This window comes from Nycticebus coucang, chromosome 11, assembly GCF_027406575.1.
Source record: "Nycticebus coucang isolate mNycCou1 chromosome 11, mNycCou1.pri, whole genome shotgun sequence".
Classification (NCBI taxonomy): domain Eukaryota; kingdom Metazoa; phylum Chordata; class Mammalia; order Primates; family Lorisidae; genus Nycticebus; species Nycticebus coucang.
The window spans coordinates 79,225,034-79,244,259 of record NC_069790.1 but is presented as its reverse complement, the minus strand read 5'-3'; the positions used below and the strand labels follow the sequence as shown (position 1 = coordinate 79,244,259).

Here is a 19,226-nt window from a genome sequence, read left to right as displayed (position 1 = left end):
CTTTTAAGGTCCTTTTTAAGGTCACTTTAACACTAAAATTCTGATTATATAATTAGAGTTAAGTGTTTATTGATAAATATTTAGAGAATGCTTTTAATTGTCAGGCTGTGGGGATAGAGAAATGAGTATAATATGTTTCCTGGCTTTTTAAGGACTTACAGACCAGTTGCAGTCACAGAAATAATTGCGGGCAAGTGACACCTATTTTAAATAGAATAGTAAAAGGTGTTTATGGGAGCATGGGCGAATATACATGACTCTGCCTAGAATTCTCTCGAGTTGCTTTTGCAAGAGTCACTTGTAATTCTTTTTGTCTTTTATTCTTGATATTTTTTTCTTATTCCTTGGAGGAATTTGGTATTTTCCTTATTCATTCTCTACCGAAATCAGTAAGACCTTAGAATTTATTTAACATCTCTTAGAAAGGACAAGTCACATTTATAGTAGTCTAGGATGTGAGGTAGGAAGTCATCTCCAAGTCCTAGTATGAGATCTGAACCTGCTATAATTGGTTTTCTGTGGAAGCAAAATTGGGATAATGCTGACCAAACCCATAGATAAAAAATAAGAAAAGTAGTTAAGAGTATCAATGAGATGATTGGCCTTCTAAGAGAGGCCTGAGGGAGCTTGTTTATACTTTCTACCATATCAGGATTCATAGAAGGTACTGTCTACTCGGAGTTCCCAGGCTTCAGAACTATGAGCAATACATTTCTGTTATTTGTAAATTACCAGTTTTAGGTATTTTATTATACATGTAACTGCCCCAATGGACTAAGGACTATAGAAAAGGCTCCTCCTGCTCTGTTTGAACTATAAATGTACATATGTGTTCCTGCTAATAACTCATCTCAAATACACCATTATAACCTATAATTTTTTCTTTAGTATTAGTATTTTCCCCCTTTTAGGCACCAAGAGAGACCTTCAGTTATGCAATTTGGTTACAAAGAAAAATTCCTAATAGTTAATTAGAGCAAAAACTGAGTCATTTCTTGATTTTCAGGTTGTTGCAAGACATGAAGATTTACTGGCACAAGCAACTGGGATTGAGTCTTTGGAAGGTATATTTCTATTAACTATTACATATTATATAGACCAGGGACTGGCAAGCTTTTTAAGGGTCAGATAATAAATATTTTAGACTTTGCCAGTCATACAGCTTCTGTTGCAAACTCTGCTGTTGTAGAATGAAAATACATAGCTGTGGGGAAGATAAGTTGATTTAGGGTCTTTTTTTCTTTTTTTTGGCTGGGGCTAGGTTCGAACCCACCACCTCCGGCATATGGGACCGGTGCCCTACTCCTTGAGCCACATGCGCCGCCCGATTTAGGGTCTTTCTTTCCTGAAGGCTGGCAGTTGTCATGTTATCTTAAATAACTATGATTAGGCAATATAACCTCATTCTTAGGGCTTGACCCAGAGCCACTGTTGTTTTGGCTGCTATATAAGGCTGTGGGACTTCTACAGTAGCTCCTTGGCTGGCAGAGGCTCAATGAAGGGCATGCCACAGTTACCTTCCACTCCTTGTCTTTTCTTTGGTCATTTCTGAATTTGGTGCCATCATCTCTGGCCTCAACCTCAACCTCAGCTGGATAATATGCAAATGAATGTGTGCTTCTTCATTCTAGTAAAATTTTGCTGAATGCTGAGCTAAACAATCTTGGTTCAATCCTTGTTTTCCCACTTACTAGATGTGTGACTTTAGGCAAATTACTTAACATTTCTGAGCCTCAGTTTTCCTGTCTGTAAAACAGAGGCATCCCTATGTACTAACATAGCGTAACTCTGAGAATTAAGTAAGTTAGCAAAATGCTTAGAATGATGCCTGCACATATTTAGTGCTTCTGTAAGTGGTAGTTATGCGTTAATTAAAATAATAAAAACATCAACAACACCAGAGTGGTTAGTAGTGGATGTAAGCTTAAATTCCTCTACTAAGTATATACCCAGAAGACCAAAAATCACATTGTAACAAAGATATTTGTACCAGAATGTTTATTGCAGCCAAATTCTTTTCTTATTTTATCTTTTTTGGGGTCTTTTCTTTGCAACTCTTTTCAATGAAAGTAAAGTAGAATAATAATACACTGGATTTTCATTTTTATCAATCCTCTTATTTTTGTGTGGCTAAATCTTTTGTGAATTTTTTATTCTCTCGATTAAATTGAACTACATCTCGTAAATACGAAATGTTACTATTGTGTTTTACATTATTGTATTGTGATTACTGTTCTTAATCATTGCATATAAAAGGAAGGCTAAATGATTTTTACCTCTTTTGATCATACGTTTAAGCAGGGAAGGATATTGTTTTCTGTTATGTGATATTCTTTAATGCTTCCCCCTGTATTTCTCATGCACTCCAAAGTATTAACTTATTCTCAGCATGTATAATATTTCTAAGACATCTTGTTGAAGAACTTAGTGTTTTCAGAACTAACAGTTTGTTATTTGAAAGTCAGGCATATGTATCCAATTAGGTTCTTGGGAAAATTAGGGGCTCTAAGTATTGAGCTATAAAAATGGAGTGTCTTTCTCTTGGAATTTTGAGGAATATTTATTAAGCCTATTTTATTAAAAAAGAGATATCCCCCATTCATTCGTTTACTTAGTCAGTCAAATAGTAACTGAGAATTTGTTAGATAGTAGGCATTTATGATCAATAGAAAAAGTCACTGTCTGGAGGTTGCTGTGAGCTGTGTGATGCCATGGCACTCTACCGAGGGCCATGAAGTGAGACTCTGTCTCTACAAAAAAAAAAAAAAGAAGTTAGGAAAAAGTCACTGTCATTGAATTTATGAATTTGTGTTCTAGGCAGGGAGGTAGGGGGAAAATGTTCAAATAGAAAACTTCAGATATTTGTAAGCCCTACAAAGAAAACAAAACACATGATGGGTTGGATGAAGGGGAGTACTTAGCTAAGATGGTCAGTTAAGGCCTTTTGGGAAAATGACATTTAAAGCTGAGATCTAAATGATGAGAAGGTGCCATCATGTGAAGACGTGGGGAGAAGAGCATTGTAAGCTTAGGGAACAATAAATGGAAAAGGTGGGATTAAGGTGGGCATGTTTGAGGGGCATAAAGAAGGCCAGAATAGCTGGTGTTTAGTGAATGAGTGATACTTTTAGATGAGGTTTGGAAAGGAATTTGGGTTTCATTCTAAATGTAATGGCAACATTGGTTTTATTATTTTTATTTTTATTATTTTGAGACGGAGTCTTACTATATCGCCCTCAGTAGAGTGCTGTGGAGTCACAGCTCACGGTAACCTCAAACTCTTGGGCTTAAACAATTCTCTTGCCTCAGCTTCCCAAGTAGCTGGGACTACAGGCGCTCGCCACAACACCTGTCTATTTTTTTGTTTGTTATTGTTGTCATTGTTGTTTAGCAGACCCTGGCTGGGTTTGAACCCACCAGCCCCGGTGCATGTGGCCGGCACCGTAACCACTGAGCTACGGGCGCCGAGCCAAACCATTGGTTTTAATCAAGGTATTATATGATGAAATTAGTACTTTAAATAGTTTACTCTAATAGCACTTTAGAAAGCAGGCGTGGAATCAGGGATACTGCTTCAGAAGCCTTTAGAATACTAGAATTTGATGGTGCCTTGGATTAGAGTGTTGGTGGCTGGGGTAAAATGGAGGCAGAGCTGATAGGATTTGTTGATGAGAGATGAAGGAGCTGACCTAAGACAGCAGAAGTGATTCCTAGAATTTTGGTCTGAGAAATTGGATAGATGATGATGGTAGGAATAACTGAGATGAGATAGACTGAAGAGGATTATGAGCATTGATGGGTTGAGTGTGGGGCTGAAGTTATACAGTATTGGGCATCTTAAATTTGACATAACAGCCCAAGAAAAGGGAGGAAAGGGAGGAGGGTGGAATAAAGAGGCAGATATCGGATACCATATACGGGCAGATAGAAAGAAAATCTTTTTGTGTAGATAGATATGTGTGTGAATGTATGTGTGTATAAAATCAGTATTTTATTGAACAGATAGTATTGAAAATATTGGCAGTGAATGAAATTCATGAAAGATTGTAGATGGAGGACAGAAGATAGTTGAGGATCAAGTCTTGGGGGTGCTCCAATTTGTGGACATCTAACAGAAGAGAAACAGGAACAGTTAATGAGATAGAAGGAAACACAGGAAGTGTGATGATTTGGAAGCCTAGACAAAAATAATGTTTCATGGAGGGAGTGCTCAACTGTCATGAATTTCTAAGAGTTTAAACAAGATATGAAGATAGAACTGACTATAGAATTTGGCAACTTTGAGATTTTTAGTGACCTTGAGAAGATCTGTTATAGCAGAGTATTGGTGAAAACCTATAATGAGCTGTGGGGAGAATAAGATTTAAGGTAATGGTGATAACTAGTAAGGGCAGTTCATTCTTTAAGTTTATGATGAACAAACTGTAAAGCCAGCAGAAAAGTGGTAATCCTTGGGTCCAGAGGGGACTCTGTTGGACTGAGTCATATTAATGCATACTTACACGCTGATAGAAGTACTTACTGCTTCTAATTTTACTTTATTTAATATATGACAACATGTCTATTCTTAAATTGATTTGGAATATTATGTTTTCAAAGGTATAACTATGCCAACTGAATATAGAAACTGAGTTTTAAAGAGTGGAATTCAAAATAATTATTTGTACTAATTGAAAGTCTAAATAATAAAATTTAAGGTCTATCTTTCTGAAAATGTTTTTACAATTTTGTAAAGTTTCTTCCTCATATTGTAAATCTGGAGTGTGCAGGCAATAATATACTTGCTGTCCATGTTTGTTATTTATATAGCACATAATTCATTAATTCAACAAATATTTATTGACTACTTACTCTGGGAAGGATGCTAGCTTAGACTCTGACTCATCCTAGAAAAAGTGCTGCATTGCTGAATATCACTATGGTTACTTTTGAAGCACTTTTTCTAGGATGAATTTGTGAACTTAATTGTCACACTTTGCATGAATTGTCACACTTTGCATAATGACAGCTCTGATGACCATTCCAGAAAACAAGTTCCAAAGTTGCTTTGAAGGGTGGACTAGGTGCTGGTATTGGTGCATAGCTTCCCAAGGGGAGTACTTTGAAGGTGACTGTAGGGATATTCAGCAAGTAGATATGTAGCACTTTTTCTAAAATGAGTTCATGAACTTAAATTTTCCCACCTCATACAGTAAGTGAATGAAAAGGTACTTTCCCTAACATTAGGAATTTATAGGCTAGTGAGGGAGTAAAACATCAGCTAGATATACAGGTGGATATGTAATTACCTAATATAATTAGTGCCATGAAGTAAAAGTATAGTGTTCTGTAGAAGATAATAATGAGAGACTAAATTAGTTGGGGAATCAGTTAGTAATTGTTTCTGTTAAGCTGAGGCTTGAAATATAGTAGGAGTTTATGCAGTAGGAACATGAGAATGGGGACAAAGATTGAACAGAGTACACCATTTTCACATTGTGCTAGCCTTGGAGACCAAGCTGTGCACTATAGTTTTAATACAGGAGTGACAGGAGCAAAAGGGAGCCCATGGAAGATCATTCAGGCTTTTTTTAGTAATTGTGATAAAATACACATAACATCAAATTTACCATTTTAAAATATACGGTTCAGTGGCATTAAGTATGCTTACAATGTTTTACAACCATTCCCACTATCTAGTTCCAGAACTTTTTCTTTTTTTTTTTTTTTTTTTTTTTTTTGTAGAGACAGAGTCTCACTGTACCGCCCTCGGGTAGAGTGCCGTGGCGTCACACGGCTCACAGCAACCTCTAACTCTTGGGCTTACGCGATTCTCTTGCCTCAGCCTCCCGAGCAGCTGGGACTACAGGCACCCGCCACAACGCCCGGCTGTTTTTTTGTTGCAGTTTGGCCGGGGCTGGGTTTGAACCCGCCACCCTCGGCATATGGGGCCGGCGCCCTACTCACTGAGCCACAGGCGCCGCCCAGTTCCAGAACTTTTTCATCACCCAAAATGGAAACCCATATCCATTAAGTAATCATTCCCCATTCCCTGTCAGGCTTCTTTGGTGGGGCAAAGATTGGAGGGGAAGAATAGGTAATAGGCTTTTACATCAGAGAAAAGATATTGGTTGCTTGAATTAAGATGATGACAGAAAAAGTTAAAATTATGTATTTTTTTTAAATTTAACTTTTTACTCAATTTGACTCCTTATAAATTTGTAAAGCCAATGGAAGCTGTTATGTTTTCCCTAGGTGTTCTTCAGATGATGCAGACGAGAATTGGGGCCTTACAGGGAGCTGTTGACAGGTACTGTTCTTTATTTTATAAATAAATGGAATAGAAATGTTTTTATCTATTGATATTTTAAAAATGAGTTTATTTTCCTTTTTCTCCCCTATAGGATGAAAACAAAAATTGTCGAGCCGTACAATAAAATAGTAGCCCGTACTGCACAACTAGCAAGACTTCAGGTAGATTCTCACTTTGATTTCTTTATACTTTCTTTTTCTTTCTTTTTTTTTTTTTATTGTTGGGGATTCATTGAGGGTACAATAAGCCAGTTACACTGATTGCAATTTATACTTTATTTTTCATGTTGTTTTTATAAGTGGGCAAATTTCAGGAGATGAGTTTGGAATAGCTAAGAGAATAGGTAGAGAGGAAGAGGGAAGAGTTTGGAGAGCTCAGAAGATAGAAAGACAAGGGAACTTCTTAGAAATTGATCAAGTGGCTGGACCAAATTCTGATGGATATATAGAGAACAAATGCTGATAATGTCTCAGGTGGAAATGAGGAACTTATTTGGAACTGGAGCATAACTGGGCCCCCTTTTTATGTCTTAGCAAAGAACTTGGCTACATTGAGTCTATGGCTCTGGACTTTATGGACAGCTGAATTTAAGAGTGATCTTAAGGATATCTTATGGAAGAAATTTCTAAGCAGCAAAGTGTTCAAGAAGTTATGTGGCTGTTTCTTACAGCCTACAATCAGATATGGGAGCAAAGAAATGACTTAAAGTTGGAATTCATAATTAAAAAGGAAGCAGAAAGTAAAAATCTGGAAAATTTGTGGCCTGGCTATGTGGTAGAAAAGGAAAGAGTGTTTTCAGGCAAGGACTCCAAGAACGCAGCTGAACTACACTTGCTAGAGAGGTTAATCTGGATAAAAAGGAGCCAGGTGCTAATGGTCAGAAGGATGGGGAAAAGGTGCTGTTAGCAGAGAAATCTTTACAGTCCCTCCCATCACAGGCCCAGAGGACTGGAAGCATAGAATGGTTGGGGGTGGGCCTTAGGCCCAGGGTACCACCTTGGGAAGCTCCCTGCTGCTTTGGCTCCCATCCTTTGGCTCTATCCCTGGCTGAAAGGACCCTCGAAGATGCTTGGGCTACTATTCCAGAGGACATAAGCCTTGGCAGCTTATAGTCAGGTGGTAGGGGTCTGCAAGTGCTGCAGAGTGCAAGAGTGGTAGAAGCTTCCACTTAGATTTCAGAGAAGGTATCCGAAAGCCTGGGTACCGAAGAGGCTGCTTGAGTGTGCCTAGAATGCAGCATTCATAATCAAGGGAGGTTATTTTGGAGCTTAAAGTTGAATTGAATGTCTGTCCTGCTGGGTTTCAGACTTGTATGGGGTTTGTTGCCCCTTTCTTTTGACCAATTTCTCCCTTTTAGAAAGGAAATTTTACCTAATGTCTGTTCCACCACTGTATATTGGAAATAAATAACTTGTTTTTGATTTTATGGGCTCATAGATCTAGGGAACTTGCCTTGAGTCTCAGGTGAGACTTTGGACTTTTGAGTTGGTGCTGGGACAAGTTATAAGTTTTGGTGACTACTGGGGTGGAATGATTGTATTTTGAATGTGAAAAGGACATGAGATTTAGGGGGCCAGGAGTGGAATGCTATGGTTTAGATATGATTTGTTTGGCCCTGCCAATTCTGATGTTGAAATTTGATCCCCAGTGTTGGAGATGGCATGGTGGGAGGCATTCGAGTTGTGGAAACAGATCCTTCAGGAATGGCTTGGTGCTATTCTTGCAGGAATGAGTGAGTTCTTACTCTTAGCCACTTCACTGGCTGAATAAATTCTTACTCTTAATTTCTGTGGAAACTAATTGTTGCAAAGAGTCTGGCACCTCTTTGTCTCTTGCTTCATACTCTCACCATGTGCTGGGCTCACATTTGTGTTCTGTAATGAGTGGAAGCAGGTTGAGGCCTTCACCAGATACAGATGCAGGCTCTATACTTCTTAATACAACCTGCAGAACTGTGAACCAAATAAACCCCTTTTCTTATAAAATTAACCCGTTTTAGGTATGCCTTTGTAGCAACACAACTGGACTAAGACAGAAGTATTCCCCCACCTTTGATTTTTTTGGGAAGAGTTTGAGGATTGGTATTAGTTCTTTAAATATTTGGTAGAATTACGAGTAAAGCCTTCAAGTCCTGGGCTTTTCTTTTATGGGAGACTTTTTATCACTGACTCAATCTCCTGACTCATTATTGGTCTGTTCAGATTTTCTGGTTCTTTGTGATTCAGTATTGGTAGGTTTTATGTGTCTAGAAATTTATCCCCATATTCTAAGTTCCAATTTTTTTCTTTTTTAGTGTGGTACTGAAGACAGCAAAGAGGAAGGAGGAGGAGGCGGGAGGAGGAAAAGTAAATGGGAGATTTTAGCCAGGAAAAACAGCGGATATTTCTGGCTTTTGAACTTTTTTTAAAACTAAAGACAACTTTTAAATTAAGCTTACCCAAGTTTGTGCTTTAACCAAGGATGCATGAAGTGTCTCCAAAGATGTGGAAAGCATTTTTATAAGATCCAAGACAATCCACAAATAGCTCGGAGAAAGGAAAGTTTTGTTAGTCACAAACGGGGTACAACCCATATCTTTGTTTATCTATATTCTCTAGGGCATCAGTTCTCAGCTGAATATCTCTACCCACAAAGGCCCCAAAGTGTCCTGTGCCCCCCACAGACAGAAACAGGCAGAAATCAGAACAGTCTAAGGAAAGGAAAGGGATCAATAATAAATGAGTGCCTATAAAAGTTAAAGAGTTACATGATTATCACACAAAAGGAGACTGATTCCTTGACTGGGAATTGAACCCAGGCTGCTAGGAACAAAAGCACAAAATTTTATTTTAGGACTGGGCGTGATTGCTCACACCTATAATCATAGCACCCTGGTAGGCTGAGGCAGGAGAATTGCTTGGGCTCAGGAGCTTGAGACCAGCTTGAGCAAGAGTGAGATCCTGTCTCTACTAAAAACAGAAAATTAGCCAGGTGTGGTGGTATATGCTTGTAGTCCTAGCTATTGGAGAGACTGAGGCAAGAAGATGGCTTGAGCCCAGGAGTTTGAGGTTGCAGTGGCTATGATGATGCCCCTGCAGTAATGATGCCACTGTGCTTTAGCAGGTGACTTTGTCACAAGAAAAAAGCAAACAAAAAAAATCCCCTGGGTTTTTTAACCAGTAGGCCAGGAGGTTAACTGGGCTTTGTCATTATTTCTCTAGGAGTAGTTATTCCTTTAGGGGGGCATACAAAGGATTTTATCTTTGTTTCATGTAAGGTTTTTGTTCTTTAATTTTGTCATGAAAAATTTTAAGTCTAGCTATGACATTATTTTGTATCATCTTTACATAAATACAAACAAAACAATTGATTTAGAATGACTCAGGCCCCTTAGGGAACTCAGATAAAGGCTCCACTAACCCCCCTTTTGGGGTCTTCTGTTTTCCTCAGGGAGTCGGTAGAGTCATGACAGATTCCTCTGAGGCATAAAACTCTGCTTTCTAGTGTATCACATTATCTCTTTGGCTTTTGGGGATACCTTTTATTTTCAGTTTCCACATATTTGTGAATTTTTCAAAATCTCTCCTGTTATTGATTTCTAGTTTCATAGCATTGTGGTTGGAAATGATGTTTGATGTGATTTCAGTCATTTTAAATTTGTTCTGACTTGTTTTGTGACCTAACATATGAGCTATCCTGGAGAACCTTCCATGTGCACTTACAAAAAAATGTGTGTTCTTCTACAAATGTATGGAATGTTCCATATATGTCTGTTTCTTTTTTCTGGTCTGGAGTGTAGTTCAAGTCTGTGGTTTCCTCACTGATTTTCTGTCTGAATGATCTGTCCATTACTGAAAATATAATATTGGAGTTGCCTACTGTATTGTAGTCTAGCTTTCCTTTCAGATCTATGAATATTTGCATTATATATTTAGGTTCTTTGATGTTGGGTGCATGTGTATTTACAATTGTTACAGCCACTTGAGGAGTTGATCTGTTTTATTATATAATGATTTTCTTTGTCTTTTTATACTTTAAAAATTTTTATTTGTAGAGATTGAGTCTTGCTATGTTGCTCAAGCTGGTCTCAAACTCCTGGCCTCACATAATCCTCCTGCCGTGGCTTCTCAAAGTGCTCAGATTACAGGCATGAGCCACCATGCTCTCAGTATACTCAATATTCAATATATGTGGTATACCAGTAACAAAAGATGAATACAAATCATTTTGAGCACCTCTTGTAGTTGCAAACGTCAAATTACAAATTTAATACTTTTTTCCTTCCTTAAAATGTATATCCGTTTTGTTGGTACCCTCTATTTCCTCCATTCAAGGTAGTTAGTGGAAAGGACTTACTATTGCAATTTTGCTGTTTTTGTTGTTGTTGTTGTTGTCCTCTTGCTTTTTTTCTCTCTTGCTGTCTTCCTTTTTGACCAGGTTATTTCTACAGTAGTATACTTTGATTTCTTTTTATCTTTTGTGTATCTGTTATAGCTTTTGCTTTTTGGTTACCAGGAGGTTAATGTAAAACACCTTACCAAGTGTTATCAGGCTGATAGCAACTTAACTTTGATCACATGTGAAAACTCTGCATTTTTACTTTCTCTCACATTTTATGTTTTTGATGTCATAATTTACATCTTTTTATTTTGTGTATCCCAGAGAAAATTTATAGCTATGATTTTTAAAATGGTTTTGTTTTTTAACCTGCGTATGAAAGACATAGTATAAAGACATTTATAGCACCATTACAGTGTTAGAGTATTTTGGATTTGACTTGTGTACTTACTTTTACCAGTGAGTTTAGCCATGGAACACACATTGATGTTTTTATGTTGCTATATCCTTTTCTTTCACTTGGAAAAACTCCCTTTAGCATTTCTTTTTTTTTTTTTTTGTAGAGACAGAGTCTCACTTTATGGCCCTCGGTAGAGTGCCATGGCCTCACACAGCTCACAGCAACCTCCAACTCCTGGGCTTGAGCGATTCTCTTGCCTCAGCCTCCCAAGTAGCTGGGACTACAGGCGCCCGCCACAACGCCCAGCTATCCCTTTAGCATTTCTTGTAAGGTGGAATATTTCTTTTTCATTTCTATTTCCTTTAATATGTCCTATAGATATTTCCATTTTTGTGCTTTCTGCATCGCTTTGCCTTCTTTGTACTCTAAGGCTAAGTTTCTTGAGTGTTTTGAAAATATATAATTATGTATTGTTAATTATACTTATTAAGTGTTTAAAAAATGAATAAAATAGGGTGGTGCCTATGGCTCAGTGAGTAGGGCGCCGGCCCCATATACCGAGGGTAGCGGCTTCAAACCCAGCCCCGGCTGAACTGCAACCAAAAAATAGCCAGGCGTTGTGGCAGGCGCCTGTAATCCCAGCTGCTCTGGAGGCTGAGGCAGGAGAATCGCGGAAGCCCAAGAGCTAGAGGTTGCTGTGAGTCCTGTGACATCATGGCACTCTACTGAAGGTGGTAAAGTGAGACTCTGTCTCTACAAAAAAAAAAAAAGAATAAAATAATTTATTCTTGGTCTGTGCTAAGTAATATTTGACAGACCTGTGTAATATTTTTCCTAAACATGTAGCATATATGGCTGAACATACATGTCATTGTATTTTATTTACATATTGTATACGTCTCCTATAACAACTTCAGAAACGTAAGTTTCTGGATGTCTTAGTCTTTTTCAAATGGCGGAGGAGAGATACTTTCAGGGATAACCAGTTAAGAGTACGTGGGCCAGTGAGGATTCATAGGACTGTCCTAACAACTTAGGAAGTACCATGGAGCCATGGAACACATTGGTCAGCCTAGTAGCAACCTAATAATCATCCTTTTTGTATAACTCAGTCCCCTCAGTCTTTTTGCTTTTCCTCTCTATCTGCTATGCTTTGTTACTGCTGGTGTGAGTAACCCTCTTTCTCCTTCTTTCTTGCTTATTTTTCTACTCACTCTTGTTGCCTTTGTCTCCAGGCTTCTGATTATTGCCGTCTCAGCTTTTACCCTCTCTTGTACTCACATTTTCTTAAAGAGAATAGTGACTGTTAGTATTCAGCACTTTGGGAGAGTTCTTGTGGTAGGTGATGCCCTTGACAACCATAAGAGCTAACATTGTTTCCCTGATCTAATCTGTTGTGGTGGAAGTTACAAAGAGTTGTATGTCTTGAAATATGAGCAGTGAATGAACAGGATTTATTCAAGCTGCTTTCCTGAAGAGGGTTGTGGGCACCCTAAGTGTCAGAGCATTATCTCAGATTCTTTCCAGGGAGCTAGTGTTTTACTTTTATGTAAAATATGTGGTAAAACAACACTCCTCGTGATTAAATTGGGATTTCATATTGCTTTTTTAGGATTCTTTTTTGGTTAACTTTTTCATTTTGCACTAAAAACAGGGCATTAAGTTTCACTGGAACTTTTTGTTAACTAAGAAAAATACTTTACTTATATGCTTACAAACTTGTTCAAGTAAAATGAAATTTAATTAAATATTTGATATTTTGGACAAAGAATGGAATTAGCATTGAGTTTAGTAAGCTTTTTAATATTGTTATATATAAAGACATAGGAGTGTTTTTATTAGCAGAAACATTTGGGACTTTATAGTCCTTATGTCCGTCGTATATCACTGTTTGATGTATAACTCACTGTTTAAATTTAGGCAACAAATTAAAATTTTATTTAAATTAAATGTTTTAATTTCAGTTACCTTCTTTATTTCTTAACTCTAGTTGTTAAACATGCCTAAACCATGCACCATGTGTTTCTGTTGTTTTTCTTCTTTGTTCAGTACTGTTTGTGGGTGTGTAAATACACAATTTTTTTTAAGCCACAAGATCTTGCTCTGTTGCCCAAGGTAGAGTGCAGTGGTTTAATCATAGCTTAGTATAACTTTAAACTCCAGGCTTAAGTGGTCCTCCTGCTCAGCTTCCTAAATATCTAGGATTATAGGAATGTGCCATCACACCCGCTAATTTTTTTTCTAGAGATGAGCGTCTTTCTGTGTCTCCCAATTGGTCTTAAATACTTGGCTTCAAGCATTCTTTCCTCCTGGGCCATCCAGAGTGCTAGGATTATAGATGTAAGTCATTGTGCCTGACCAACACAGTCTTTTGACAGTATTTTTTATCTGTCTACCTACCTGCCTATCTGAGACAAAGCTCACTCTGTTGCCCTTGGTAGAGTGCTCACAGCAATCCCAAATTTTTAGGCTTAAGTGATTCTCCTGCCTCAGCCTCCCGAGTAGCTGGGGTTGCAGGACCCACCACAACCCCTGGCTAGTTTTTCTATTTTTAGTAGAGACGGAGGAGTCTCACTCTTGCTCAGGCTTGTCTCTAACTCCTAAGCTCAGGCGATTTATCCACCTCAGCCTCCTAGAGTGCTAGAATTATAGGTATGAGCCACCATGCCTGGCCTTGACAGAAATTTTTAAGGATCGTATGTAATTTTGCCACTTAGGTAGGTATTAGTAAAGTCAGGGGGCCATGAAGTCCTCAGCCCTGGTTAGGTCTTTCTCTGGTACCACTTGTAAGTAGACCTAGAACCTGAAAGCACTTTGATGTGGCTCACACAAAAAGAGACCAAGTAGCAGCAGCAGCAGCAGCCCCAGCAGCGCCAGTATGAAAAGAAGTCAGGTAGCAGTGGTAATTTAACAGAAAAGTTTAATTCTTTTAAGCATATAGAACACATTTAAGTTTATAAGCAGATAGAATGCAACTGAGAGGGAGGTGTGGGATCTCTTCCTTGTAAATGACTTTTTCCCTTGTATTTATTCTTTTTTTTCCCCTAGCTTTTCTCTTCCTACTTCTAATATTTATGCATTTCCCTAACTCATATTTTTGCATTTCTTTCATGTAGGGTATTGATTGAGCCTACTCCATATTATTCCTTTTTTTTTTTTTCTTTTGCAGTTTTTGGCCAGGGCTGGGCTTGAACCCGCCACCTCTAGCATATGGGGCCAGCGCCCTATTCCTTTGAGCTACAGGCGCCGCCCTACTCCATATTATTCTTAACTAACTTTTCCTTTGGAAAGTCCCCAAGATATTAATAGGGCATTGATTAATCATGGGATGCTGACTAGCTTCTTATTTAAAAAGTTCTAATTGATCAGTCCCTCTCTGTGGGTCTTAGAAGTTGAGCAGTGTCTGAATTTCAAAACTTTTTAACCATAATCTTGGCTAGTTCTGCTTTTGTAATAGTCCAGAATAGTCAATCTTCCCTATGCTTCTCCTAAGCTAAGGAACTGTTTCTTTCCTCTGTCTTAGCAATTGTCCACTTTCCTTTTCTCAGCAATTGTCTGCTTTTCTTTTCTTTCTTACCCTGTTTCTTCCCTGTCGCTAATAAGTTCTAAAATACTTCTATATTTATGTAGGACTTTACAATTTATAAAACATTTTCAAGTCTTCTAAATCATTCAATTTTCATAATATTTATGCTTAGAAGTTATTTTATGAGTGAGTCATCATTTTATGGGTGAGTAAACCAAGGTCTGAAAGTTGTGTGTTGAAGTTTACAGAGCCAGTATGCAGCAGAATTAAGACTGTGAAAACAGGGTGGCACCCATAGCTCAGTGGGTAGGGCCCCGGCCACATACACTGAGGCTGGTGGGTTCACACTCTGCCCAGGCCTGCTAAAAAGCAATGACAACTACAACAAAAAAATAGCTGGGCATTGTGGTGGGTGCCTGCAGTCCAGCTACTTGGGAGGCTGAGGCAAGAGAATCGCTTAAGCCCAAGAGTTTTGAGATTGCTGTGAACTGTGACGTTATGGCGCTCTACCCAGGGTGACAGCTTGAGACTCACTCTCTCAAAAAAAAAGACTATGAAACAGAATTTCTTTCTCTAAATTTAAGATTCTTTGCTTTCTATTCTATGTAAAAGAAGAAAAAAGAAAAAATAGAAAATATATGATAGGTATGAAGAAAAGCTCAGTTGCTCAGTTGGTGCTGAGTGCAGGATGAGAAAAGAATTTCTCTAGGACAAGATTAGGATATGAAAGTATAAGTTTATTTTATATTAGTGAGAGGGAAGAGAGTGGGAGGAAAACATGAGAAAGGGGCAGAGAAGAGAGCAAGAGAGTGAGAGAAGGGATGACGGGAGGGAGAGAAAGACAGAAGAAAGCAGAGCAGGGAGATGAGAAAGATAGGAAGAATGCCTTCCCTGAGGTCCAGTGAGTAGCTGACTTTAAAGGAGGGAAGATAATTGCAGCCGAATTAGTAATTTTTCCTGTGGCAAGGTTGAAGACAGGAATTTTTCCAAGTGTTGCCAATCCTGAGGCCCAATAGTTCATATTCCATTTTTCATCCATCCACTCAGGATTCCCTTAAGGCTTATTAATGGAACAAATTCTAAAAGACAAAGGAGCTGGGGAAATTAAAAAATAAAGAATTTACATTTCCTTTTGATCTGTTGGGTTCCCCAATGATTTGCAAAAACAGAAATCCACAAGGATAGAGGGGTGGGGGCTGGCAAGAGAAAGAATACAGGCAGAGAAATAGATTTTAGGCCTTATTAAAAAACTATGAGTTAATAATTTTTCCATTATTTCACTATAAAGATTGACCACCTTTACAGTATAGTTCCTGTTTTTTAGAGGCTTTCTGTAGATAAAGAAAGCCTTGAACCAGCTGGAAAAAAAATGGAGGAGGAGGAAGGAGGTGGCCAAGGCTAGGGCAGGGAGGTTAGTAGGCCTCCGCATGTGAAACCAGCCAGAAACAGCCTGAAGAGTGGCTCAGGCCCATGGGAGGGCGTCCCCAAACAGGAGACATTTGATGGGCAAGTTTGGCTTGCAGGGGTTCTCTGGCGTTAGGGCCACTGGAATTTCGGCCCGGAGTAGGGAAAGAGAAGAAAAGTTAAAAAAGCCGAGAGAGGGGCTGTGTAGAACTGTAGGAATGTAGGACTGTGTAGGACTGCTTAAGAGGCCCAGAGATGGAGGGAGAGGGAAAGAGGAGTTGCAGTGGGAAAAAGGAAAGAAAAGTTTAAAAAGTTCAGAAAGGGGTTCTGGACAAATGCTCACCTCACCATTAAATGGATGAATTTGGGGCAGGGGTCAGAGGGGTTCCCCATTTCCCTTTGGAACAAGAGTCCTTCTAGTTGGGTCTGGTGGGGAGTATTTCAGTCCCCCTAAGGGGGCTTCTTCTCCGTCCTATGCATGAGCCAAAATGAGAAATCAAAGACAGAAAATAAAAAGCTTATTCTGAAACATGAAACGAAAGGAAAGGGAGTCCAGGTTCTGTGTGGGCAACATTGGCCTTTATTCCCACCCAGGTGCGGGTGAACTGAATTCAAGAAGGAAGTCAGCACCTGGGTTAAGGTGGATGGGGATTTAAGGGGTCAGAAGGGTTGGGTGGGCACATTCCCTCATTCCTCAGTGGGACATTCCATTTGGGCAGGTTGGTTCTATTTGGGTGGGTCCCTCCATTTGATTCTATCACCCAGCTTCATGAAGGATATGTGAAACATGATCTGCTCTAAAGAGCACTGGACTAGGAGTTATAACTGACTGCTCTTCTTCAGCAGTCTAGCTGCACTAACTTTTTAAAATGAAAAGTGTGAACTAAATCCGTGATCTTTTACAGCTCTAAAATTCTGTGATTCTATAAGCTATGATAGTTTTTATTGAATATTTTAATTTTTTATAGTTTTACAAGCATGAGAGGTGAAGATTATTTAAGATAAAACTTTATCATGTTTAAGATAAAAACTTCATTTTTGTTAATAAATATTAAGCCTCATTTTCTCCACTCATTTATTATAAAAAACAAATTTTAGCATTGAGACAGCTATGTTGAACAACTTTGGATAAATCATTGTCAAGGGATATAGGAATGAAAGAAATGAAAATAAAATGTTCACAGGTATGTTTTGGAATCTTAATTTCCAGTATTTAATGTTTTCTGAATCATTAATTTATAAATAGTCTTTGCTTAGGAAGGATGTTTGGCTTAGAAACTTGTTTCCTTGAAGAATATTTTGTGGTTTATGGGCTCTTTGGAAGCTTATTGCTATATTAACTATTATTATTATGTTCACTTTGTCTAGCCATTTTTATTTTAAATATTGGAAAACTTTAATCTTTCTATTTAAAAAAGTTCCTGTTTAATCTTTATTTATATTATATGAGTTCCTAATTTAAGTGTGTGTGGTATAGGAAAACAAGAAAGAAACAAAGCTGTAAAGGATATTTTTACCTTGATTATGAAATCCCTAGGACTGTACCTCCAATTAGAAGAAAGTACTTTTACACTTAACTCATTTTATTGTCTTCCCAGAAAGCCTTTTCTCTCCCTAAGCAGGAGTTTCTGGCTTCATTCATATACATGAATGTATCAGTTGAATTTAATTATCACCCCAAGGATCATCTCCATCTTAGCTCATTTTAGTAATATTGTTTGCTTGTGAACTGCTTTAATTTTTCAAATTATTTTTAAAGCCCATCATCCCTTACATAGAATATTTGAATTTAAAAAAAATTTAAATATCTAAGGAGGTTTGAATTTTTAAACTTTAAACTCTTATAAGTTTTCAACACTTTTTTTTTTTAACCTTTTTTTTTTAGAGTCAGGGTCTGCCTGTGTTACCTAGGCTGAAGTACAGGGGAGCAATCGTAGCTCACTGTAACCTCAGACTTCTGAGCTCAAGCGATCCTCCTGCCTCAGCTTTCTTAGCAGCTGGGATTGCAGGCACAGGTCACCAGACCAGTCTAGTTTTTAGTATTATACTTTTAATCATTAAAGTTTAAACATATGCAACAGTTTTATTCATATTTCTCACATACCTATCATGTATATTTTCTTTTTAACTTGTGAAATTATAATTTCAGTTTTTAATTGTTAAAATTACATATGTTTTTTAGCTTTTAAATTAAATTTTTTGTAACTTTTTAACTTGAAAATCATATAAGTAAGAAAGTTTGAGAACACAGGCAGTCAGTTCCTGGGTTAAGGACCTCCTAACTTGGTGTGTACTTAGGAACAGATTCCCAAGGCTCCCCATAAGGATACTTTGTAATGGCTGGCTCAGTGACTTGCACCTGTAATTCTAACACCCTGGGAGGCCGAGGTAAGTAGATTGCTTGAGTTTAGGAGTTCAAGGCCAGCCTGAGCAAGAGCTGGGCATTATAGTGGGCACCTGTATTTCCAGCTACTTGGGAGGGTGAGGCTGGAGCCTAGGAGTTTGAAGTTGCTGTGAGCTAGGACACTACAGCACTCTACTGAGGGCAACAAAGTGAGATTATGTCCCAATAAATAAATAAATAAATACTTTGTAACTTTGTAAATAATTAAATTAATAATTCAGGAACCTGGTTTCTTCTGCACATGTCAATAAACCCAGGTGGCATAAGTGGTACAGTCACCTTTACCCTAACATCTAGTCTTTTTGTTTATGTGGTTGCTTATGTACAAAATCACTCTCAACTATTTCATTCAATTTTGTGATTCTACATTTACTCTTATGACCATGCCTCCAATATCAGAGTCCCCTGTAAGTCCAGGTAAGCCTGCAGTGAAGAGAAAGGTGGTTATGATGAAAATGAAAGTAGGAGTAGTTAAGTGTTCAGAAAAAGGCAGGATGCTGATGTTCGTTGAGTAAGCATTAAGCTTCCATCACTGGACAGTTGGAACAGTCATAAAGGACCAAGTGAGAAGAGTGCACATATAAAAAGCAGTGCTTCAGTGAAAGCATCAGTTATTACTAAACAGTGCAGTAGATTAATTATTGAGCACTTGGTTGGAAGATCAAGCATAACATTCCTATTAGTCTAGCATGATGCAACACTGAGTGAGTGTGTGTTGAACTTTAATATTCTTTTTTGAAATTTCTCCTATTTCCTATCTAAACTTTTGTATGTATCTAAACAGAACATTTTTATGTTGTTTTGTTTGACTTAAAAGGAGCATAATAGTTTCTGTAACTTAATATTATAGTAGAGAGGTATTATTATAATTACAGTATGACAT

The 19,226-nt window shown here is 38.0% G+C and overlaps 1 protein-coding gene across 1 annotated transcript in view; it reads left to right on the top strand.

Annotated features, from left to right (window-relative positions):
• COG5 (component of oligomeric golgi complex 5) overlaps window positions 1-19,226 on the top strand; it is a 332,964-nt gene that overhangs the window by 11,916 nt on the left and 301,822 nt on the right. Inside the window, exons 3-5 of the mRNA XM_053554011.1 lie at window positions 1,007-1,064; window positions 6,235-6,289; window positions 6,384-6,453. Of these exons, the coding sequence (XP_053409986.1) occupies window positions 1,007-1,064; window positions 6,235-6,289; window positions 6,384-6,453 (183 nt within the window). The remainder of the gene's footprint in view (window positions 1-1,006; window positions 1,065-6,234; window positions 6,290-6,383; window positions 6,454-19,226) is intronic.